The sequence below is a fragment of the Cebus imitator genome, unplaced genomic scaffold, assembly GCF_001604975.1.
Source record: "Cebus imitator isolate Cc_AM_T3 unplaced genomic scaffold, Cebus_imitator-1.0 Scaffold16, whole genome shotgun sequence".
NCBI lineage: Eukaryota > Metazoa > Chordata > Mammalia > Primates > Cebidae > Cebus > Cebus imitator.
The window spans coordinates 7,840,840-7,867,711 of record NW_016107331.1 but is presented as its reverse complement, the minus strand read 5'-3'; the positions used below and the strand labels follow the sequence as shown (position 1 = coordinate 7,867,711).

The window sequence follows — 26,872 nt, the reverse complement described above, 5'->3', positions numbered from 1 at the left end:
AAAGCTTTAACTGTTTTCTCTATGCTATCTCAAGCTTCACTGTTTCTTGGACAATATTTTGAAAAACAGAACTTATATACAACATTTAACTCGGTATTCGAATAATCATAGAATATTATATTCTATCTTGATTCTACAATCCTTCTTAATGATGGCCAATATTTCACTAGCTGAATGGCAGCAGACATTATCACTTAACCAATTAAATTATTCCTTTCTAGAATCACTTAAATCAGCACAGTAAGGAAAATCATTGAGTGTGTAAACGGAGGGTGGGTGCACATGAACTGGTAAATTTCATTTCTTAGTTGAAAGTAGTCATAAAGTTTCAATGTTGTTGCTATACCAACTTTTCATGGAGCAAAAACTAAAAAAAATTTTTAAATAAGCTTGTTAGTAGTAACACAACATAACCATAACTCACTCTGTATTATTTTGTGTTTTCCCCCCTAAACAAACTAAAGTGATTTACTAAATCATTAATTTTTAAGGTATTTTATTTTAAAATTCACAGGTATGCACAAATTTTTTAAAAGACTCATAAACCCAAATTTCTATCATCTAATTATTGTTTAAATTCCCATCTTCTTTTTTTTTTTTTTTTTGGTCTCTCAGGACCTCTTACACTCTTAAAAATTGATATCCTAAGTGGCTTTTATTTATATGGATATCTATAGATATTTACCATATTCAAATTTAAAACAAATGTTTAAAAAATATTAACTAATTCCTTTTAAAAAAAAACTCATTAATTAATGAAAAATATTTATAACTTTTACAAATTTAGTGAGAATATCACTGTTTTATAATTTTGCAAATCTCTTAATGCCTGGTTTAATTGAAAACTGCTGGAGTCCCATATCTGCTTCTGTATTAAATTTGCTACTATATGATTTTTTGCTCAAAGCATATGAAGAAAATCTGGCTTCACCTAAGAATATAGTGTAAAAGGGATAAATATTTTAATAACCTTTTCAGATAATTATAGATATTCTATGAAATCACATCAAAAATTCAACAAGTGGTACTTTCTTGAAGGTGAGTTATAATATGGAATCCAAAACTATTTATCAGTGAATTTTTTGTATGCATTCCAATAAAATCTACTGGTCTATCTTTCACTTTGAATAAATCTTTTACTCATGCATAACATCATACATTGACCATTTAGAAAATATTAGTTCACTGAGCTGTCTATCTTCTAGTTATTAACACATTATATACAGTATCAAAACCTCTTATTCTTGGCCAGGCACAGTGGCTCATGCCTGCAATCCCAGCACTTTGGGGAGGGCAGGTCACCCAAGGTCAGGAGTTCAAGACCACCCTGGCCGACATGGTGAAACCTCGCCTCTACTAAAAATACCAACATTAGTCAGGTGTGGTAGCAGGCGCCCACAGTTCCAGCCACTCAGGAGGCTGAGGCAGGAAAATCGCTTGAATCTGGGTGGCAGAGGTTACAATAAGCCAAGATTGTGCCATTGCACTCCAGCCTGGGTGACAAGAGCTCAAAACTCTGTCTTAAAAAAGGAAAAAAAAAATTCATTCTTTATTATCACCACCTATCTCATCAGAAAAGTCATTATCTCAGAAATTGTAAAATTCTTGATGGCCAATACAGAAAAGTCTAAAATTCTCATTTTTACTCAAAACTCAAATTTTGTCATTGACAACAAATATTAACAGTTATTTTCCTTGAAATAATAGTCTCACTTTGTTCTTTTTCAAAAAATGTCAAACAGTCTCGCAAGTGAAATGGTATGCACAAAAGAAACAGCTAAGCCAAGCGCAAAATGGCTCATCCCTGTAATCCCAGTACTTTGGGACACCAAGGCAAGCAGATCACTTGAGGTCAGGAGTTGGAGACTGGCCTGGCCAACATGGCAAAACCCCGTCTCTACTAAAATAGACAAATTAGCTGGACCTGGTGCCACGCGCCTGTAATTCCAGCTGCTGAAAAGACTGAGGCATGAGAATCCCTTGAACCCAGGAGGTGGAGGTTGCAGTGAATCAAGATTGTGCCACTGCACTCCAGCCTAGGTGACAGAGCAAGACTCTGTCTCTAGTTCAGTTATGTCACATTGCTTTTCCTCATGACACTGATCTTTGGTACACAGCAGAAGTGTTTTATAGATACTTCCCATTTCATCATACAGATTAAAGTTGTATGGTCATAGGTTGAAATTTAATACATATTTTTTACTCCCTCATCAATAACACTCTTACATGAAGCTGTCTTTAACTCCAAGTATGTAACAGTGAAGAATACTGTACACTTTTGTGCCACAGTCTTGATTTCTACTAAGACACTGCAGTTTTACCACCCATTGCTTTTGTACCATCACTGTAAAATTCACAATGAAAAAGGCAAATTATGTCCTAGTACGGTTATGAAAATAATCTGATCTCATGGGTTGTGATGGTTAATTTTATGTGTCAACTTGGCTGGGCCGCAGAGTTACCAGATTTATATTTCTGGGTTTGTCTGTGAGGGTGTTTCTTTATGAGATCAGCATTTGAATCAGAGGACAGTATCCTGCCATCCCCAATGTGAGTAAGCATCACCCAGTTGACTAAGGGTCTGAAGAGAACAAAAAGTGGAGGAGGGAGAAATTCATCCCTTTTTTTCTTCCTCACTGGTTGAGCTGGGACATTTCATCTCATCTTCTCCTGCACTCAAACTAGGATTTACACGATAGGCTCTCCGGTTCTCAGGTCTTTAGATGTAGATTGAATTATACCACTGGCCTTCTTGGTTTTCCAGATTGCAGACAGCCAACTGTGGGTCTTTTCTGCCTCTATCTATCATTGGGTGAACCAATTCCCAATAATAAATCTTCTCCTCTAGAGAACACTGACTAATACATGAAACTTCGAAATGGTTCTCAAAGATCCGCAGAGTTACATGGAACATGCTTTGAGAACTTCTGTTCTAAATGATTCCACCAAAAAAAAATTACCTAAATTCCTAAATTTATAATTCATCACTGTTCTTCTTTAATATATGCATTTTCTCCTTTGTCTTTTATAGGGCTTTCCAGTTTAGATTACAAATAAAAGTGTGTACGTAAGAATTAAATGAGAGAATTAATGGTAAGAAACAAAGTTTCCACTAGAAAGTTAAATAGCTTATAGAAAGACACAGATAATTTGATGAACAAATTACATAATAAATTATATAGAAATTTAAAAAAACTAACATGTTGCATAGTTCTATTACTATCCAAAGGTTTAAAATTATTCACCCACTACATAAAATAGAAGCTTATTTATAGCTGAGGCATAAATGTCTCATGGTAACAAAAACTTAAATAGGTTATAGATTAAAAGAGAACTCTCCTTTGTGAGACAATGTTATAAAACCTAATTATTTTTCCTGTTATACTCACTCCTATCAGGGTGGATCAGATCCACTCTGATCCAAAGCTACAGTCTGAACAAATAAGCCAACCCAAAGGTCCAGGAGCAGCAGACCCAATATTAAAAGCTCTTTCACCTTGCTATATGCCATTTCATCAAATTGCAAAACCTTCCTAGTCCAAGAGCAAAAAATCTTCCAAGTCTAGCTCTTTAAAATGCCTATACATGAGAATAGATTATAAAATACCTTATTTCATCAGTGTCTGGTACTTTTGTGTAAGGCAGAATAGCTCGTACACGTCTTCTATCTTCTACTGGCTAGAAACCATTAAAAAAGGGGGGGGGGGCGGTTAAAAAGACAGTCTTTTTATCTGAAAGTCAAAAGAGGCATATCCACACAGTTAAAGTCAATAAAAATTCACATCAGAAACTCCATGAGATCAAATAAATTTTTACTTGGACTATGAACACTCAGTGCCTAGCAAGGCTTTTTTGTTGTTTTTGTTTTTATGAAAATTATATTTTAAATATAAGCAATTGGCTTTTATCAGGTAATATGAATGATCATTTCATTTTCAATATATCATATGAAACATATAAGTTAACCTTTCTCTGATGATACAGAAGGCATTTCAGAATCCTTCAGCGAAGTCAGGTTTAGTACTATGAAATCAGTAATTTGTCCTTATACCATTCAGAAATATTTGTTAGGCTATCACCATACAGTATTTTTTAAATCTGATTTCTTAAATACAAAATTACTAAAAAGTATTTTCTTTTTCAAAGAAGTTGTCCATTTTGTTCTGACATTATAACCCGAATTAAAATTTAATACAACAAATACTTCTTGAATTATAATAAACATCATAAGAAACTGAACAACAGCTAAAATCATTATTATAGTGAAAAAATAAACTTTTGAAAACTTGCCTCTGGTGGTGCAACTGGATAAAGCAATTTCTCTCCTTTAAGCAAACAAGAAACATGACTGTAATAACCTATTAGATCTGACAGTGAAGAAAAACGTCTTCCACCAATGTAGTAATCGCCACACATAGCAATAATCCTATTTGAACAGGAAAAAATAACAGGATAAAAAATCTTTACAGCCAATTTTAAAGACCAAGTTTCATGAAGAAATTATAAATCCATAATTGCCATACTCTTTTCCTTGTAACTACATCCTTATACTAAAATACCATTAATATCTTTATCATAGCAAATTACTTGGGGCTATTTCTTACATATATATACATGCATTTGATATGAAATACATATCAGGCTTATAAACCTCAATTACAGAATTCCATCAAATATTTGAAAATTCACCCTCAGATACCTTTTCTCACTTTCCATATTTAGGGCCAAATTAACAATTTTAGTAAGTTTTCTCCAGCTCAAAGTAGCTCACAGATCTGTTGCAATATTTACACAAAGGACAGTAATAATTTTACATACTACATGTGGTGTCATGGTACTACTAAAGCTTACTTTAAAATCTAAAAACCAAGGGTACACAAACATTTTATTATTTAACACTATATGCGTTAGATGATTTTTTTTCAATTTCTTCTATAAAAGTGAAACAATATACATAAATATATTTATATATACAGAATTAATATTTGCACTTGAAAATTTACATGCCTGCTTCACTAAGTACATGTCTACAAAGAGTTTCAGAATAGTGAAGCTAAAATAAAGGACACAAACTAAGTTTTAAACAGGGTCTCCTATACTTTTTGTTATTCTATAATCTAAAAGTATGTAATTCCTTTCCTTTAGCCTTACCAAAGTTTACTTGTAATTCTTATGCTTTAAAAGCTATAAATATATTTGAGAATCAGCACAGTAATGCCCAACAATATTGTTTTTAAACAATGAATGTGACCATCCAAAAGAATCTAAATCACTGATTAAATCATTTGACTGAAAACACGCATCCTTTTCTGTTGTTACTGAGTCATTCACCTTTATTACAGAGGTATATTTATAAATATTATATAAGAATAACTACACCATGTGGCTTCATAATAGGAATAAAGACTTACCTAAAATGGTTGACAACATTCATCTGGCTAAGAAATGAAAGTACAAAGGACCCTGGCCTCCGATCACTCTCTCTTATAAGATAACTGCCAGATTTTCCTGCTTGCCTGAGGCGTTCTTCTGCTATCGTTCTATCAAGTTTTCCATGATACCACCTAGGGGAAAAGAGAGAAGATATTACAATATAAATTGCAACTGTAAAATTTATGTTGGTACTTGAAAACATATCACTAGGGGTTTTAAATGCCTACATGTAACTTAAACATTTATATTTTACTCTGAACCAATTATTCCAATTTTAGCTCAATTCTATTTAACCTCAGTCTCTCAAAAAATACTCATTTACTTGGTCTTTAATTTGTTCTATAAGTTCAGTACTAGTCATCTCATACATAAATTCTTCCATTTCTACCCATCTTCCTACCTCCAGGATTGCCTGCTATTCAAAATATAAAACTACGGCAACCACATCCTTACTTAGAAAAATAAAAGATGGACAAATGGAAATGATTAATTTACCAATTCTATTTTATACTAAGGAACCAAGACTTCACCAGGCACATGGAACTTATAAACTTCTCAGTTTATAAGTTATAAACTTATAAAGTTATGTTATAAACTTTTATAAACTTATATAAAAAATGAGAATATAAAACGTTTTATTCTATTTTAGTGTTTGTGCCCTGAGACAGAAAACAGAATTCCACTGTCTAAAGGATGCTATTCTAATTTCCTATTTGAACACGGATCTGATTAATCACTTTGGCTCTAAGATAATCTACTCCATGACTATACATGTGCACTCAACTTTCCAAACTTATTTAACAAATGTGGAAGAATAAATAGCACCTTTGTCCCTTCACCCTTCTTGCTCTCAATTTAACTGTACTCTACCTACATACTATCAAATGATCTGCTTGAGAAACTGGCTATAACTCTAGCATCAACCATGATACCAAGTATGCCTATAAAAGCTTCATGGACTGATATAAACAGAAACATACTTAGAAATATACTAGAAGTATCAAACAGGCATGGTAACAAATCTCCAAAGTAATTGTTATAAAATATTTTTACATTTTTGATAGTTTAGCCAAACTCATCCTTAGATACTTACAGCCTAATTTGAAACATTCAGAGGAATACAATAAACATTCATATTACATTGATATATTCAATTATGTAACATAATACAGTATTTCAGCTTTATCAAAGTTTATTTGTAATCGTATAATAATGTAGTATGTATAATATTATATATGAGCCAGTGATAAACACAGTATGCTACTATGACTACTTTTGTAAGACTGTTGTAATAAAAGCTCGTTATTCTTGACTCCTTAATTTTTAGAAATAAAACAAAATGGCCGGGCACAGTGACTCATGCCTGTAATCCCAGCACTTTGGGAGGCTGAGGCGGGCAGATCACAAGGTCAAGAGATTGAGACCATTCTATGCAACCTGGTGAAACCCCATCTCTACTAAAAATACAAAAATTAGCTGGGAGTGGTGGCACAAGCCTATAATGCCAGGTACACAGGAGGCTGAGGCAGGAGAATCGCTTGAACCTGGGAGGCGGAGGTTGCAGTGAGCTGAGATAGCGCCACTGTACTCCAGCCTGGTGACAGAGTGAGACTGTTTCTAGAAATAAAAATAAAAATAAAACACATAGAAACTTAAAACTTCTTGAAAGAATTACTTTTAGTTTTCTTCTAAAACCAACCTATGTATTTAGAGCCCTATGCATAAGACTAAAAATAATAAAAACTTATTTATAAAACATAATTATAAACTGTCAGTATTAGAACAATCAATATTGCATTCCTCTAAAATCATAATCTTAGTGTAGCCATTATCTTTGAGACAAATGACAATTAAATTTAACTTTCAAGAACTCAGGGACTTTTTAAATCTGAAATGAAAAGTTTACACTGGAGATCATAAAGGTCCTCTGAAGAACTATAATTTAACTACATAAGAAAATAAAATTTTGAAATTTCAGGCTATAAGGTTTAGTATAAAAATATATGGGATATCCTTAGGATATCCTTAGAATATGAAACTAGTACATCCCCCATTACTTAAAGCAGTGGAACTATCCCAGAGAACAGATTTATATATCCAACAAAGATAAAATTAAGGACAATTTTAAGCAAATCTCTATTTTTGTATACTTGCTATTTGTAAAATTTCTGTTTTGTCTTAGGTAATATCAAGATGAAAAGGTTTTATTTAATCTCCTTCATCTTTTGAATTCACCATGAAATGATACACAGAGGTCTACGAGGCATTACAAAATTACTACTTTATAATAGATATCTGACTTAGGATTTTAATTGATACATGTTTATTTGTGGTTTCTAGTTGTTTTTGTTTTGCATTTTTAAGATGGGGGTCTCACTCTGTTGCCCAGGCTGGAGTGCACTGGTATGATCTCAGCTCACTGCAACTTCTACTTTCCGGGCAGAAGCCATTCTCCCACCACAGCCTCCCAAGTAGCTGAGACTGCAGACACATGCTACCATGCCCAGCTAATTGTTTTTTTTTTATTTTTTGTAGAGAACAGGGTTTTGCCATGTTGCCCAGGCTGGTCTCAAATTCCTTGACTCAAGTGATGTGCCCACATCAGCCTTCCAAAGTGCTGGGATTACAGGTGTAATCTATGACACCGAGTCAGTTTTTTACATCTATGTACTTTCCCTAAGATCTGAGCATTAAAATGGGTAGGTCAGTTCTGGAGAAAGACATTAATCTAAATAAGTAACTGTTTCCAACACGATAGTAATTTCTTTTCATGTCAAAAGTTCATAAGCTTCAAACACACAGAGCAAAACATGTCAATCCTTGATTATGACTATAAACTACAATTAAATTATCCAGCTATCAGCTTGTAAACATTTATGTAGTTGATTTGATCCTTAAAAAATGTTAAACCATTTCAACCGTAACAAACCTCTGGCCCAGCCAGAAATTCTGATATGTGAAAACAGTTTAGGCTGATAGAACTCGAAGAAGGATGGTTATGCTGACACTCCCTGAGCTTGTTCAAAAGAGACAAAGCATACTAACAGAAGACCAAGACTTACCAGAAACCCAAGAAACCTCCAATCTATGGTGATGCCACCCTAAACATACCCAGTTATGGCCAAGTGTTTACATTCTGTATGTCGTTACCATCACTTGTAGGTTAGGAAAATTAATTTCGATCTTAACCTCAGAATAAAATTAAGTACTTGTCCTAAATTTCTATAAAGAAAAATACAAAAATGAAAAATACTACATAGGCTTTACAGTAGAATGGTTAAGAGAAAAGTCTCTAGAGTCACTGTTTTTGAATCCCAGCTCTACAACCTAGCTGTGCAAATGTAGGCAGATTACTTTATCTCTGAGCCTCAGTTTCCTCATCTATAAAAGGAAGACAATAGCGTCTATCTCACAGAATGTTGGCTTAATATTATTAAATGAGCTAACATGTATAAATTTGCTTAGAAGAGTACCTAATAGATAGCAAGAACTCAGTAAATATTAGCTTGATTATTATCAAACGATCACAGAGGAGTAGAGGATACTCAAAGGCTATAGGACTTCTTCAAGAAAATGATCCAATTTTATGACTGTTGCATAATGGGTGATCAATCTGTGAATGATCTTAGTCTCAATTACCTATATTCCAGTCTTGTTTACTTTCCATCCAATTTGGGGAAGAGAAAAGGAGAACCTAATCATTCTTTTTCTACTAAGGCATTAATTTTAGGAGGAAATTTTCTCGAAACTCTTATTGAACATTATAGATTATACAGGTCAATGCGGGCTGCAGATGCCATAGTATTAATTAACTAGAAATTCTTACATTTCACCTGGCAACTCTAGAAGGAAACTCTCAAAGAGCCCCCATTCTTTTCCCAATGTGCATATATTTTGGAGGTTGTGTTACAGTATAAAGGACAGTATGTATTTGAGATACTGTGACTTAAAACTGCTTAATATAACACGTTAATAATAAAGCATTTAATGTTCTCCTATTTTAAAAGTAAATTTCCCTGTCTCTTCTTCTTTGCCTGTCTATGGAAGATGGGAAAAGGAACAGCAGCAGGAAATTCAAGAAGTACATACATGTCTTCATAGCTAGCTTTGTAAATTTTTGTTGAGAAATCTTACAGGCAGATATGGAACCCCTTGATTTCATTTTTTTTTAGAACTACAAATCAATTTATATACAGTATCAAACATCTAAGATAAAATCACATGTTAAATAAGTGAACAAAAAAAAGTTACAGAAATCACTCTATTTTAAATTTGGAATTACATTAACATTTTTTATAAATGTGTGCTGTGGCTAGGCACGGTGGCTCACGCCTTTATATTCCAGCACTTTGGGAGGCTGGGGCAGGGACTGCTTGAACCCACGAGTTCATGACCAGCCTGGGCAACATGGCAAAATCCCGCCTCCACAAAAAATACCAAAATTAGCCAGGCATGGTGGCACATGCCTATGGTCCCAGCTACTCGAGATGCTAAGATGGGAGGATGGCTTGAGCCCAGGAAGTCAAGGCTGCAGTGAGCCGAGATCGTGCCACTGTACTCCAGACTGGGCAACAGAGCGAGACCCGGTCTCTAGGGGGAAAAAATATGCTGCATATTGCTGAACACCTTTGAGGAGCCTTAGAGGAGTCTTTGTGTTTTTTAGTCTGTTTCACTTGATCAGAGAAAAATACGGAAATCTGTGCCATGAAAAAATATCCTACTGTGAATAGACAGGCATTTCATTGAAACTGTACAATTATTTACAACTAACTTTATAATCCCAAATGAAAACTGTCTACTACACAAAAGAAAACCATTAAAACAGTGCTAACATAAACAGACTTCCTTTTAGAAAAAGAAAACTAAATTGAAGTTACCAGCAGATCACTTTTAGTTTCCACTGTGTTCTTCCTTTTGGTTATATCACCGACAGGCACCAAAGTTGTTACAGAGAAACATACGTACAGAAATCCAATTGCCGAAAAATATTTTGTCATCTCAATCACTTGGGACTCTGTGTGCCTGATCATATTACAAACTTCTGAAGTTATTCTCTAAGTCTCAAAATGCTAATCTGACTTTCTTACACCTGCTTGTGTCTTCTAAAACTAAATTGGTGATTTCAGGTTGGTATGAATTTGCTAAAACATAAAAATCGTCTAAAGTTCCCATATTTATTTGTAACAAATACAATTCTTACTGTCTGTGATATGGTTTGGCTGTGTCCCTACCCAAATCTCATCTTGAATTCTGGTTCCCATAATCCCCACATGTTGTGGGAGGGATCTGGTGGGAGGTAACTGAATTATAGAGGCAGTTACCCCCATGCTGCTGTTCTTGTGAAAGTGAGTGAGTTCTCATGAGATCTGAGGGTTTTATAAGGGGCTTTTCCCCCTTTTCCTCAGTGCTTCTCCTTGATGACACCATGTGAAAGAAGGGCATGTTTGCTTCCCCTTTTGCCATGATTTTAGGCTTCCTGAACCCTTCCCAGTCCTGCAGAACTCTTTTAATTAAACCTCTTTCCTTTATAATGTGAATCAATTAAACCTCTTTCCTTTATAAATGACCCCATCTCAGATTTGTCTTTTTAGCATCATGAGAATGGACTAATATAGTCTGAGCTAAAGGTTAAAAAATAAAAGCAACTACTTTCTTAAAGTGACGAGGGAAGTAAAGAAAATTCACTGCATACTAAGTGACTTTACTTGGCCTTCTTTCAAATCACTATGAGAGAGACTAACATTGGATCACTGGTAAATTCATTTGAACAACCACTGGGCTAAGCAAAACAGGTGTAGTACTCCTTAGACCAACTATGCACCACTTCAACTTGGGAAAGGGAGGAAGAGGGCATGTTTATATTAGCTATTCTTAGGTATATTTGTATAGACCCAGATATCTAGCGTGTCTACATATGTGTGTGTGCACATGCATGCGTGTATGTATTTATCTCAAATCAAGTTAGTTTAAAGTAAAGGTAGAAATGTTGTTTCCTTTTCAACAGGTAACGTATTTATAGACTCCAAAAGAGGTTTTAGTTTTGAGAGTATTTCTAAAGAAACAGCACTATCATACATTCTGTCCATCCAAAATTAACTAAAAGACTAATATACCAAAGGTGAGAATACAAAAGTTTACACTGAAATGCAATCAACCATGACTGTGTAGTTTTTACTACCTTTAACTCCCATCACCCTAGTGAACAGATAACAAAGAGAAGCAAAGCCACACACCTCTCCAAGAAATGTTATGCGCTAATCAAATGTTGAAAAGAGAGGAGGAAAAGGGAGGGAAGGCTAGCACAATACCTACCAGCAGGCAGCTAATATCAGTTCCTACAGCACATTTCCATCTCTTGTATCTGTGTACTTTAAATTCTCAAAACAATCTCAATTGTTATAGTTGGGTTTTTCTTAGATCCTCAACAATTACAATAGCATACCACTCTGAACATGAAGACAAGAAATCACTATATCCCAAGGTTAAAAGTAAACTTTAGTCTAACATTGTCTCTTATTTAGTTCATCTCCAACAAACTATGTGCCAAGCATTGTGCTACATGGTAGAAATATAAAAGTAAACACCACAGAACACTATGACATGAAGGTTTAGGATCTAGGGGAGAAGACAGACAAATCAAGCAACTGTAATCTGGTATGGTAAGTACTGAGATACACAGGGACACAAAAAAAAAATACCTGTTTTAGTCTTAGAATTTTAGTATAAATTTCCTGAAAGAACTAATGGCTAAACTGAAACCTAAAAGATGAATGGCAGCTGATTTGGAAAAAGTGAGGGACTGAGAAGGAAGGTGAGAAAAATGTTACAAGCAAATGGAAAAAAAACAGGCAAAAAAAAAAAAAAAAAAAGTGACATATCAAAAGATATGTGACCATAAGAATACCTTAAACATTCTTTACAATATACTTTACAAATCTAATTCCCACCAAACAAAAGTAAAGAATATAAGCTTATATATAGACATGTTAACTTACTTGCTGAATACAGACATATAACCTTATGAAATTTCTTTCAGTTCCCCAAACCAAAATATGCCTCAAAGAACATTTTAAAAGTTCAAAATACTCTCAGATCTGTCCTTTCATCCAGTCTCAGCAATAACCCTATGAGCACAAGGCAGGGGAACGGGCATTATCCACTCTGTCCCTCAAAAGTTCTCCACAATATGTCCATTATTCTCCTGCATGTACGCTTACATCCTAAGTAAGTTACAATTTTTCATTCAACAAAGATTTTTGTTAAGCTCCTATTATGTGTTAGGTAATGTTTTAGGCATTAGGTTTCTCCCTTTGTGCTTTCTCAAGGTGTTCCTCCTATGTAACTTTAAAAAAAAAAAACAAGGGTGAAATGTTACACAATTTACTCAAAGGTCATCCTAAAACGAAGGCATTTTCTACACACTTTTCCTCAGGATTTTACATTTCTGTATTTATTCGTACTCATGGAAACATCAGTTATCAGTCGGCTCAAACTATAACCTCTATTGAGAGTGATCGCCAAATTTCCCTCTCTAAATCTAACTTCCTTCCTAAAGTCTAGGCTTAAATTAACAAAGCCCTCCCAAGAATCTTCATCTTAAGGTGAACATATCAAAATCTTTCAAAATTAGCAAACACCTCTACACACACACACACACACACACACACACACACACACACACACAAACTCTCACTCACTCACTCCTCTTTATTAACGACACCAACATCCTTCCTAGTGTCCAGACCTGAAACTTCAAAAGCAACTTTGATTCCTTCTTGCAGTGTTACTTTATTTAGGTGTTTGTGTTTAGCATCTGTATTTTAAAAAATAGGTTTTGATCCACAGTTCCTGGCTTATAACTCCCATAGCCCTTTGTCTTAGTCTCTTTGCATTGCTATAAAGGAATACATGAAACTGGGTAATTTATAAAGAAAAGTGGTTTATTTTGGCTCGTGATTCTACAGGACTATAGAGGAAGCATGGTGCTGGAATCTGCATTTAGTGAGGCCTCAGGAAGCTTTTACTCATGGCAGAAGGCAAAGGGAGAGCTAGCACATCACATAACCAAAGAGAATAAGAAAAGAGAGGAGGAGCCAGGCTCCTTTAAACGAGTGGTCCCCAACCTCTGGCACCAGGGACTGATTTAGTGGAAGACAATTTTTCCACAGAGAGGGATCAGCAGAGATGATTTCAGGATGAAACTGTTTCACCTCAGATCATCAGGCATTCAATTCTCATAAGGATTGCACAACCTACTCTTACATGAGGAGTTCAAAATAGGTTTTGCACTCTTTTGAGAATCTAATGCTGCTCCTAACAGAAGGTGGAGCTCAGGCAGTAATGCTCACTTGCCTGCCTGCGTGCGGCTCACCTCCTGCTGTGTGACCCAGTTCCTAACAGGCCATAGACAAGTACTAATCCATGGAGTAGGGGTTGGGCACCGCATATTTAAACAGCCAGCTCTCACCTGAACTCATTACCACAGGAAGGGCAGTAAACCATTCATGAGGAATCCACCTCCATGATCCAAATACCTCCCACCAGGCCCCACTTCCAACACTGGAGTTCTCATTAAATATAAGATTTGGAGGGAACACACATTCAAACCACATCACCCTTGTTACAGTCTTTTATTATAACGTTCAGTGTGTTAGGCCTCAGAAAACAACCTTCTCCTGCCCTTCTTTCACCTGCACCAAGGCAGGACTCTAATTTTCCTCCACTTTTCCAATAGTGGGTTTAAGGCTCTCACTTCAGAGAGTATCCTGTGGGGACCTTCCTATTGGGGAAAGTGCTGATGTCATAAAAATTCTGTAAAAAAACTAAAGGACTGGCTTCACAGCTGAATAAGTGAAGGTGAACAGAAAGGTGAACAAGAACTCACCCATTTGCTGAGACGGTGACACACCTAGCTTCACGGACACAGAAGCATTTGGGACCCTCCTGCATTTGGGACCCTTCCGGACCTTGCCCTATGGCATCCAGACCTTGCCATCTGGCTGTTTACTTGTATCCTTTAACAGATCTTTTTCATAATAAACCAGTAAATGTGTTTCCCTGAGTTCTGTGAGAAGCTCTAGTAAATTAATCGAACCCAAAGAGGGGGTTGGGGTTGTAGGAACCCCAACTTGAAGGCATCTGGTAGAAGTTCTAGAGATATAGACTTACAATCAGTGGGAAGGAGGGCCCAGTCCCCAAGAGTGGGCCACCAAGACTGGGCACTCAGCCGTTGGGATCGGACACTATCTCTGGATAGTGCTAGAAATGAACTGGAGGCCAACCAGCTGATGTTCACTGTAAAACTGATTGCTTATTTGCCAGGGAGAAATACCCTGTATTTAGACACAGACGACTTCTCTGTTGATTATGGTGTGTAACGCACAGGAAAAACAATTTGAGTTTTTCCTAAACACTTCTTATCTTCCCAGCCATAAAGCTACTGCCAACTTGCACACCACACCTCCATTATCACTGAAATTATTCTCCAGTTTTCCATTCCTGTATTCATTACCACCCTCTTCATATCATACTGCTCCAACCCTTCCTACAACTAGGGAAAGATTCATCTCCCTAACAGTTCTTTCTTCCTAAACCACAGGCTTAATCATTTCACCCTAATAGCTCATAAGTCTGCAAATGGCAATTCAATAACAAATAAAGCACAAATTATTCACCATGGCATTGAAAGGCCACGATGAGAGGCTCCAGCCTCCCTTCCAGCCAAATCAGACTACATGTAACTCCACAAATACTACCTTGTTTCACCATGTCTTCTCACAATACATTCATCATTCAATTTCTCCTTTCAAAACACTATTATATGTTGAGTTCCAAGGAAAAGTATACTTGCATAAAGCCATTTTTAATCCACTTTAACTGAATACACGACCTCCCTCTGATATGGTTTGGCTCTGTATCCTCACCCAATCTCATGTTGAACTGTTACTCCCAGTGTTGGGGGAGGACCTGGTGGGAAGCGACTGAATCACAGAGGCAAATTTCCCCTTGCTATTCTTGTGATAGTAAATTCCCACAAGATCTGATGGCTTAAAAGTGTGCGGCACTTCCCCCTTCCCACTCTCTCTCCTGTTACCATGTGAAGATGTTATTGCTTCCCTGTTGCCTTCTGCCATGATTGTAAGTTTTCTGAGGCCTCTCCAGTCATGCCTCCTGTATAGCCTAAAGAACTGTGAGTCAACTAAACCTCTTTTCTTCATAAATTACCCAATCGGATAGTTCTTTGTAGCAGTGTGAGAATAGGGTAATACAAAAAACCAGTACCAGAGAAGTGTGGCACTGGTATAAAGATACCTCAAAATGTGGAAGCAACTTTGGAACTGGGTAATAGGCAGAAGCTGGAACAGTTTGGAGGCATCAGAAGATAAGAACATGCGGGAAAGTTTTGAACTTCCTAGAGACTTGCTGAATAGTTGTAACCAAAATGCTGATAGTGATATTGGTAGTGAAATCCAGGCTGATGTGGTCTCAGATGGAGATGAGGAACTTATTGGGAACTGGAGTAAAGGTCACTCTTGCTATGCTTTAACAGAGACTGGCAGCTTTGTGCCCCTGCCCTAGAGATGTGTGTAATTTTGAACTTGAGAGAGACGACTTAGGGTATCCGGCAGAAGCAATTTCTAAGCAGGAAAGCATTCAAGATGTGACCTGGTTTTTTTCTAAAAGTGTATGCTCATATGCATGAAGAAAGAGATGGTGTGAAATTGGAACTTATATTTAAAAGGGAAGCAGAACATATAAATTTGGAAATTTTGCAGGTTGACCATGTGATAGAAAAGACAAACCCATTTTCTGGGGAGAAATTCAAACCAGCTGCAGAAATTTACGTAAGTGACAAGAAGCCAATGCAAATAGGCAAGACAGTGGGGAAAATGTCTCCCGGGTCATATCAGAGATCTTCATGGCAGCCCCTCCAGTACAGGCCTGGAGGTCTAAGAGGGAAAAATGGTTTCATGGACCAGTACCAGGGCCCCACTACTAAGTGCAGCCTTGGGACTTGGTGCCCTGTCCCCCAGCCGCTCCAGCTCCAGCTCCAGCTGTGGCTGTGGCTAAAAGGGGCCAATATACAACTCGGGACATGGCTTCAGAGGGTGCTAGCTACAAGCCTTGGTGGATTCCACGTGGTGTTGGGTCTGTGAGTACACAGAAGGCAAGAGTTGAGGTTTGGGAGCCTCCACCTTGATTTCAGAGGATATATGGAAATGCCTGGATGTCTAGGCAAAAGTCTGCTGTGGGGGCAGAGCATTCATGTAGAACCTCTACTAGGGAAGTGCAGAGGGGAAAAATGTGGGATTGGAGCCCCCATAGAGGGTCCCCATAAGGGCACTGCCTAATGGAGCTGTGAGAAGAGGGCTATCATCCTCTATACCCCAGAAGGGTAGATCCACTGACAGCTTGCACGTGTGCCTGCAAAAGTCACAGGCACTCGATGCCAGCCTGTGAAAGCAGCTGTGGGGGCTGTATCCTGCAGAGCCATGGGGCAGAGTTGCTGTAGGCCTTAGGAGGCAACCCCTTGCATCAGCATGTCCTGGATGTGAGACAAGGAATAAAAGGAGATTGTTTTGGAGTTTTAAGATTTCATTACTTTCTGGCTGGGTTTCAGACTTGCATGGGGCCTATAGCCCCTTTGTTTTGGCTATTTCTCCCATTTGGAACAGCAGCATTTACCCAATGCCTATACTTTCATTGTACCTTTGAAGAAACTAACTTGTTTTTAATTTTACATGCTCATAAGTAGAAGGGACTTGCCTTGTCTCAGATGAGACTCTGGACTTTTGAGTTAATGCTGGAATGAGTTAAGACTTTGGGGGACTGTTGGGAGGGAATGACTGTGTCTTGACATGTGAGAATAATATGAGATTTGGGAGAGGCTGGGGTGAATGACATGATGTGGCTCTGTGTCCCCACCCAAATCTCAGGTTGAATTGTATAATTCCCTGTGTTGGGGAGGGGGTCCTGTAGGAGGTGATTGGTTCATGGGAGCAAATTTCCCCTTGCTGCTCTCATGATAGTGAGTTCTCACGAGATCTGATGGTTTAAAAATGTGTGGCACATTCCCCTTCACATGCTGTCTCTCCTGTCACCATGTGAAGATGTACTTGCTTCCCCTTTGCCTTCTGCCATAACTGTAAGATTCCTGAGGCCTCCCCAGCCAAGCTTCCTGTACAGCCTGCAGAAGTGAATCAACTAAACATCATTTCTTTATAAACTACCCAGTCGCAGGTAGTTATTTAGATTAGGGTGAAGACAAACTAATACAGCCTCCTTTAAACTCCTCTGCATTTAGACATCAATCTTCCTCTATCTCATTGTACTTTTTTCCATGTTCCCTATTCTAGGCCATAAACTCCTCCTCTAACAGGCCAAATTTTGCTGATTTTTATATCCCTTATAGCATTCTTAGTACAGTGCTTTGCATACAGTAGAAGTCCACAAATGTTTGTGGGGGTTATAATAAAAAGCTCAGGCAGAACTGTTCTCTGGATTTCTATATATGAAAGCACCCTTCAAAATGCCAAGAAAACATATTAGCCCAGGAATGAATCTCAACCTTATATCATTACTCTTAATCTAATGGTAGTAACATTACTCTAAACATCCTTTTGAAAACTGTTTCATTACAACTATCTATTATAAAGGGGGGATATTTGACAAAGCAATGCTCTAAAATAAATGAGAAAAACAGCCGGGCACAGTGGCTCAAGCCTATAATACTAGAACTTTGAAAGACTGAGGCAGGCAGACTGAGCTCAGGACTTCAAGACCACCCTGGACAACATGGCGAAACCCTGTCTCTACAAAATATACAAAAATTAGCCGGGTGTGGTGGTGTGCACCTGTAATCCCAGCTACTCAGGAGGCTGAGGCATGAGAATTACTTGAACCCAGGTGGCAGAGGTCGCAGTGAGCTGAGATCATGCCACTTTACTCCAGCCTAGGTGACAGAGCAAGACTCTGTCTGAAAAGGAAAAAGAGCATGAGAAAAACAGTCTTACTAGGGAAGAAGGTCATCTTTTCCTTAAAAAACAGAAGAGACAGAAGAAGATAGGTGAAAACACAATATCTACAATTGTGGAATGGTAAAAGAATAAATACACAGTTGCCTCACAGTAAAAAGTAGAGAAAATTATTTTAAGATGAAACATCTGGGATGGAAAAGGCTTTCAGATATCTAGTCTAATTCCTTAAGGTCACAAATAAGCAAAGTGATGAGTGAACTTGAAAATATGTAATTTTTATTCTCTCTATAAAGTAGTAATCAAGGCCATCTAATGAGGAAGAAGATAGGCCTTAAGCAGTGTGGTAAAAATGCCAAAGGCGGCAGCTAAGGGGAAATATATTAAAAGTCTGGAATGCATGAACAAAAGGACTGCAGTAAGAGCACCGTGTAATAAAAAGCACAGATGAAGTTAGCACAAATCTGCGGTATCTGCCAGGCACAGTGGTTCACACCTGCAATCCCAGCACTTTGGGAGGTCAAGGCAGGCTGATCACATGAGACCAGGAGTTCAAGACCAGCCTGGCCAACATGGTGAAACCCTGACTACTAAAAATACAAAAATTATCCAGATGTAGTGGCACACACCTGTAATCCCAGCTACTTGGGAGTCTGAGGCATGAGAATTGCTTGAACCTGGGAGGTGGAGGTTGCAGTAAGCTGAGATTGTGCCGCTGCACTCTGGCCTAGGCAACAGAACTAGCATCTGTCTCAAAAACAAAAATTTTTTTTAAGTGGTATCCAAGTAGCACACTCATGTGACTTTTCCCATAAACTCAGCTTCTTTAATTTCAAAGCTCCTTTTCTCACATGGAGAAGAAATCAGTGACACCACAGGTTACCAGAAAATAGCTTTGTATCTATAACTGTGAGAGGCTTTGACAGTTTACATGTAGGAAGTTCCCCAAAACAGGGGTGCTGAGGCACAAGGTATTAAAAACAGATACAGGAAGGACCATGCAACTTCCTTACTCCCACTCTCCATGTTCTCAATTCTTAGTCTCTGTGGGACAGGTCTAGAAATCTCAAAGAAAGATGTTTAGATAGTGGCAATCCTGACACATAAAATAAAACGCCATGAAATTTGAGAGAGAGAGGTAGAAAATTTAGGGATGAGAAAAATGAAGAATGAGCCTTTGGTTTTGAAGTATTTTTATTATCAATTTAACTGTTTATCCACTGATTACCTGAGAATCGGAATAAGATATCTATTACTGTCTTCTAAAAGGCTAATTTTTTTTTTTTGAGTTGAAGTCTCACTCTGTTGCTGGCTAGACTGCAGTGGCACCATCTAGGCTCACTGCAACCTCCACCTCCCAGGTTCAAGCGATTCTCCTGCCTTAGCCTCCTGAGTAGCTGGGACTACAGGTGCACGCCACCACACCAGCTAATTTTTGTACTTTTAGTAGAGATGGGGTTTCACCATGTTGGTCAGACTGGTCTCGATATCTTAACCTCATGATCCGCCTGCCTTGGCCTCCCAAAGTGCTGGGATTACAGGCGTGAGCCACTGCACCCAGCCTTTTCACATTTCTTAAAGTACATTCTAAAACCAACTGGCCCTTAATAAGATAACTATAGTAACCATGCAAAGAAGGAATTATCTTCCAGGTACCACAGCCAGAACATCTTAGAGGGCACATCTGTTACAGATAACAGAAGCCAAGGCACAAATTAATCATTCATCATATTTGCTTTAAATTTATACTAGCAATTTGTCTTTTCAAACAAACAGATCTGGTCTCAGGGCATTCCAGCAAAAAAAACTTAAACATTAATAGTTCTGAAAATTATTCAAAAATATCAGTTTATAATGTACTACTTGGTATACAGATATTAACACTATTTTAAAAATTTTTTAATTTCATCAAAATTTAAAAAAATATCAGTGTATAATGTATTGGTATATGGATCCATATACCAATACATTATACACTGATATTTTTAAGATTTTGATGAAATCTTAAAATTTTTTAAACTTTCGATGAAATTACAAATAAACTTTATTAAAATTTTGATGAAATTACAGATAAACTTAATTACAAATTATTGAAGAAACCATAGAAAAAATTTTATTGCAATTCCAAACGACTTTCAATAATTTTAAAAAAAGGATCAGCCTATATATGCATTTTTTAAAATTAGACATTTTTTACCCGCAGTGTACTTTATATCAATGTTGTTTTTGAGGTAAGACAACCATAATTCCTAGGAAGTGTTTAATTTGCTTGATCACTAACATGCAAAAATAATGGAAGCAGACTATTATTCTCAAGATGCTACTTATCTAATAGTACATAAAATAATCTTGACAGCAGTTGTTCAACTCTTTCCCATATTAAACATTCTAACATTAAATTATTAAATAGTATTCTGTATTTACTCTAGGTTGAGAGGTTCTCTAAAAAACCCAAAAGATAGCACACTTCCTTAAAAACACAAAATTTTTTAAAAAGGAAGTTGATATGATTTGAATGTGCCCCCAAATTTCCTGTGTTAGAAACTTAATCCCCAAATTCATACAATGATGGTATTTGGTGGCAGGGTCTTTGTGAGGTAATCAGAATTAAATAAGGTCATGGGTTGGGAGTGGGCCATGATGGGATTGGTGGGTTTTGTAAGTAGGGAAGGAGAAACCTGAGGTGGCATCCTCCCGCCCTCTCACCATGTGACTCCCTCCACTATGTTATGATGTAGCTAGCTAGAAGGCCCCCACTAGATGCCAACCCCCCAGTCTTGGACTTCCCAGCATCCAAAACTGTAAGAAATAGTTTTTAAAAATACATTACCAGTTTCAGATATTCTGCTGCAGTAACCGATAATGGACTAAGATACAAGTTTTTGCCTGCTAGCCATTAATAGAAGCTGTGATGTAATTCTGTACTTCTTTATGAATACAGTGAATATGACAATCAGAATAATATATCCACTTTAATATAAAGCTCTTTATGCTTTACATAATTTGGAAACCACATTCTGCCTAGCTCCCAAATATAATGCCCTCAAAAGGATGTAATATTCAAAAAGGTTTTATTTAGGATCTCTGAAACAAACTTAAAGATGGGAGTGTCACTTATATAATCTAGCTCCCATATCTGTCATACTCATCCAGTGTCACAATAAAGAGTATTTAACAATGTAAATAATTCCTAACTCTCCCATTACCCTTAAAGACAGAATTGCATTTCCACCATCTACTGGATCTTTCAATCTGGATATCACAACTAAAACTAAACACTTCTTTTTAAAAACAACCATCATCATTCCTCCTACAGCCTCTCTCTTTACCTCTTCTCCCTCTCCTGTCTCTCATCTTTACTTATCATTAACATCAATCCAGATACTCAAGCTATGAGCTGAACCATCTATTGCTGGTTTTTTTAAAGACCAAAAAATTAAATACAATTCAAACTAATAAAAACTTCTCATGAGTATCTCTGACCTGTTTCTCTACCCTGTTTCCCTCATATCCAATCAGTCAAAAAGCCTCAACAATTACACCTTCTTACTGCTCTCTTCTTCCATCCTGTCATTTCCTTTCCTGCTCATTATGTTCTCTATTCCTGCAACAGATCTTTCAATTTTACTGGTCTTCTTATTGTATATCTATAATATTACATGTTATAGATGTACTATTATATATCTATATTATCATCTCCAGAAACAACTATGCCCGAAACACAAATCAAAACTGAAAAGGTCCCATTAATTATAGAATTAAATCTAAACTACTGGCACAGCATTCAGTAATCTTTATGACTTGGCCAGTCTCCACTGGACTACCTGCCATTTCTTAAACAAATCAAACATGCACTTTCAGACCCTTATACCTTTGATCGTACTATTCCTTTAATTTGAAATGTTCTTACTGCCATCCCTTTACCTACAGAAATCTATCTCATTCTTCAGTGTCTAGCTTAGGTGCCATCTCCTTGATCCCTTGGTCATAATTAATCTTCTATCATGCTGTCGGCTGATTTGTTACACTATTTTTTTGGCATTTTATCTTATCTGTAATACAGTCATTCATTTTCATATGTTTTCTCCACTAAATTTAAAAGTGCCTGTGGATACTGGGGACATTTAAGTCATCGTCACAATTCTCTAGTCTAGCACATGGCATAATGCCTTGAACACAGTAGGCAATGGCAGGTGGGAGATGAGGAAAACAAATCTGTCAAAAGCCCTGCCTACGCGGAAATTCTAAAGTCATAATCCCTTACTGGAGTCTACTTATCTAGCCAAACTGGAGAATGACTTTCACTCTCCCATTCAAGCTATTTCTCAGCTGCACTGTCCTCCCCCACGGTGGTAGTTTATCTATCACTCTTCTCTTCAAGAAATACCTGTGCCTTCAGGGAGAGCCAAAATTCAACCACCTGAAAGATATCAGCTAAAGACCACCTGTGCCCAAAGTGATGTTTTAAACCTAAAATCACCCAGTATAAAATGTCATTTGATCACATCTAAAACTGAGATAGAAATGTGAGTTTCCCCACTTAAACACCCTAACTTTCTCTAATCTGAACTCCCATAATATCTGCCATCTATAAACTTGTTGACACTCAAAGATGATTTGTAAAATGCCTGTTCAGCACGCACCCATTCACAGAAAACACTTAGAGCCTCTCTGTGGGAACGCCTTCTCCCTCAATTCCAACAAGGAAACTATCATTTTCCTTCAAAATAATCTGGCCTACTCATAGTTGATCATTCCATGATAAGCACCCTGAACCAAGCTTTTCAAATATTTTTTTTCACGCTCACACTAACAAATCATTTTTCTCTGATAACAAAAGATTTATGATGCAAGGTCAAAGAAAGAGTTCTTGTTTATTTGTTTGCTAGATTTTCCAATATTGTGAAGAGCCTGTGTTTAATAAGAAAGAATGAGGCTGAAAGAGACAAACAGATGAAGAGATGGAAATGAAGATTCATGGTAGCATTCAAATCCCTGGTTCCAGATACCCCTGAGATTCCAGTTGCAAGCTATATTTCCCTTAGTTTAGTTGTTCATCGCATCCTTTGATAACCTCTAGACCAGACACAGGAGACCCAGTGAAAAGGTCTCTAGGCCCCATTACAGGTTTAAAAAATTACTGGCCCCTAAAGAACTTCTGTTTTTATAGGTTATAGCTGTCAGTATTTACTGTTTTAGAAATTATAACTGAGAAAATTTTAAATGTTTACAAATTAACTTAAAAAATAACACATAATGGAGTAACTGTTAATGCAGATAACATATTTTTCATGTAAAATATATTCTCCAAAAAAATGTATGAGAAGAGTAGCACCAACTTACATTTTTGTACAAATTTTTAGTGTCTAACTTAATAGAAGACAGATTTTTCTTATCTGTTTCTGTATTCAATATGTTGCTCTATATTGCTTTGGTTCGTAGTATATGAAGAATATTACTTAATACAGTTACTTGTAAGTTAGATGAGATGTATAATCTCACCACATCTATAAACATCTGTACTCTATTCCATTAAAATCCACTGGTCTATCATTTACTGATGCTTATCATGAGTTGCATCATGCAGTGGTCATCTGAAAAATATATTACTTCACTGAGCTATGCAGATCTTCCAGATATTAACACATTTCATTACAATATCAAAACAGTACATTCCTTCCTTATATATCACCAGTATGCAGTAAAGGATTAATAACACAGGAGGGCTAGGTTGTTCACACCCTCGATATTCCAAAGAAAAGGGTTGGCCCTTGCCCACCTCCTGGGAGTTAACCTCTAAGTCACTGAAATATCCTGCTTAATAAAAATATCCTTTGTTTACTGAAAACCTGGAGCCACATCATTCAGATTATACTAACAATGTAATTTATGGTAGGGGCCTTGGTCCATGTAATATCAGTCTGACCTCTGGAGTCAAAACAGATGGAGTTACTAAAGTCAGCAATGTGGGCACCTTAGGCCTTAAAATCCCTGGACACCAAGACTATGGTGAGTTCTCCTGGTTGGTAATATTTGACATGTGTTGTCACATACTGTTGCTGGGAAGATTAAGCACTGTCCCTATGACTCCCCTGGGAGAGAGCAACTGGAAGCTCGCATCTAGTCTCTGCTGGACTCTGCCCTATGCACCTCTTTTGATTGCTGAATTTAAACTGCAACCTTTTGCTATAATAAACTATCACTGTGAGTATAACAGTTTTGCCATGTTCTGTTAGTCCTTCTAGCAAATCACTGAACCTCAGAGTGGTCTCAGAGACTTCTGACAACCATCAGTCTCATCCGAAAATTCATTAAGTATTTGGGAAGCCCTCAAAGTCACAGTTGCAAATACAAGGACTCCAAAATTCTAATTTTTGCTTGAAAATTTAAATATTGCCTGAAAGCACCAAATACTGCCAGTTTTTGTTTCCTTGAAGTGACAGGCTCACTTAGTTCTTTTTCAAGAAAATGTCTGCCATGTACTGAAGTCTAAATAACCATAGTTTGTCAGGTTTTTTTCAAAGTAAAACTAATGTGCCATAAAAGAAGTGGCTAGTTCAGCTATCAACTCAGTAATTGCATAACTACTTTTTCTAAGGACACTGCACTTCAAGATATAGCATGATGTGTTCTTTCAACTCTCAAAATGCTAAAAGGACATATACTCAATGATTGCAGCTTAATAAATTAATTTTTACTGTTCTATCAAAGACATTCTTAACTGGAACTGGTTTTTTTCCTGCAGCTATGTGGCAGCAAAGAATACAGTAATTACTAGTATAGTTTGATGCATAAATTACTTGATAATTAATTATTTGGTACATTAATGCAATTACTACATTAATTTATACTAAGGCATCAGAAGTTTTTGCTTTATACCATAGTGCAAGTGTCAAAAAAGTGAAAATGGTAAATAATGCATTAATATTATGAAAATTATTTGACTTTACAGACCTCTTGAAAGGGCATCAGGAAACCCCATGGTCTGGAACTCTACTGAAGGCTAAGAAGAAACTATCAATAGCAGGAAAGCCATTCCAACCACTTTCTTGAACAATCTTAACTAAGTCTGTCAGTGCCTACATGAAAGACAAGATCATCACCAATACTGTAACCAAAATTTTAATTCCTTCCTACTTCTTTATTCAAAGCCTACTTAGCCTCCATTAGTTGTAAATTTTTGGTGGCCACTGTTTGTAAATAAGATCAATTCTGTCATAAAAAAAAAACTCTGGAAATAAGTTATTTCTAAATAATGTATTAATACAACTCTATATTCTATTGATATATTTCAAATTTAACTTTCTAGCTTTGCATCTTTCCTTCGGTTACAAATATTTTGATGATAAATTCCAGTCTCTCTTGATTAGTAATTTTTCTTTAGATGAATCATGCATTTAAGGAATTCTTTTTTAATATTCCTTATTTTCTTCTTGATAGTTTGCTATGATCCTCATCTTTAACACAATTTAGGAAATTATTTAGGCATAACTTACATATAACTTAAAGTTATTCACAAAGAAATTAACCTCAAAGGCCAGGCGCAGTGGCTCATGCCTGTAATCCCAGCACTTTGGGAGGCCAAGGAGGGCAGATCACCTGAGGTCGTCAGTTCGAGACCAGCCTGACCAACGTGGTCAAACCCCATCTCCACTGAAAATACAAAATTAGCCGGGCATGGTGGCATATGCCTGTAATCCCAGCTACTCAGGAGGCTGAGGCAGAAGATCTGCTTGAACCCGGGAGGTGGAGGGAAGCCACTATTGCACCACTGCATTCCAGCCTGGGCAACAAGAGGGAAACTCCATATTTTAAAAAAAAAAAAAGAAAAGAAAAAAAGAAATGAACCTCAAAGCAGTCAATTATTACCTAAATTACCTTCAAAAGCAACAAGCTGCTTGACAGAAGTCAAGCACCAGCCAATAACAGAAGTCTTTCCTGTAGTTAAAACATTACCTCTCCTTCCTCTTTTTCCCGGTAAAGCCCTGCGCCTTCAAGTCACCCAACAAGTAGAAGCTTTCAACTAGCACATACACATAAAACCTAGAAAAGCATCTTATCACATATAAAAATTTAATGTATAATAGAAGGCATATCACAAAAAATATTCAACAAATATTGCTGCAACATTCAGTTCGATGCTTGGAAAGTAATCAACTTAGAATCCCAAACCATGCCAAATTAAATGTCAAACAAGTTAAAGTATTATTTTTTTAAAATAGTATAAAAACTATAGGTGTATATATAAAATACTGATATATATTATAATCTTTGCTTAAAAGCCAAAACAAAAACCAAAGTCAAAGAAATATACAAAGACTGAGATATAACAGTACAAACCATGGGTGAAAACAGGCAAAATACAAGATGTGTATGTGTTCACATAACACAAGAAAGGATCGTCACTGTGGCTGTTTTCAGTATCATAAGATTAGGTAAACTCACCTAATCACTAGAAATAAGAG

The 26,872-nt window shown here is 36.8% G+C and overlaps 1 protein-coding gene across 2 annotated transcripts in view; it reads right to left on the bottom strand.

The window, feature by feature from the left end:
• RASA1 (RAS p21 protein activator 1) overlaps positions 1–26,872 on the bottom strand; it is a 112,568-nt gene that overhangs the window by 50,919 nt on the left and 34,777 nt on the right. For both annotated transcript variants that reach the window (XM_017508108.2, XM_017508114.2), the window contains exons 2-4: positions 5,412–5,564; positions 4,291–4,426; positions 3,608–3,678 (exon numbers count right to left, since the gene is read on the bottom strand). In XM_017508108.2, coding sequence (XP_017363597.1) covers positions 3,608–3,678; positions 4,291–4,426; positions 5,412–5,564 — 360 coding nt within the window. The remainder of the gene's footprint in view (positions 1–3,607; positions 3,679–4,290; positions 4,427–5,411; positions 5,565–26,872) is intronic.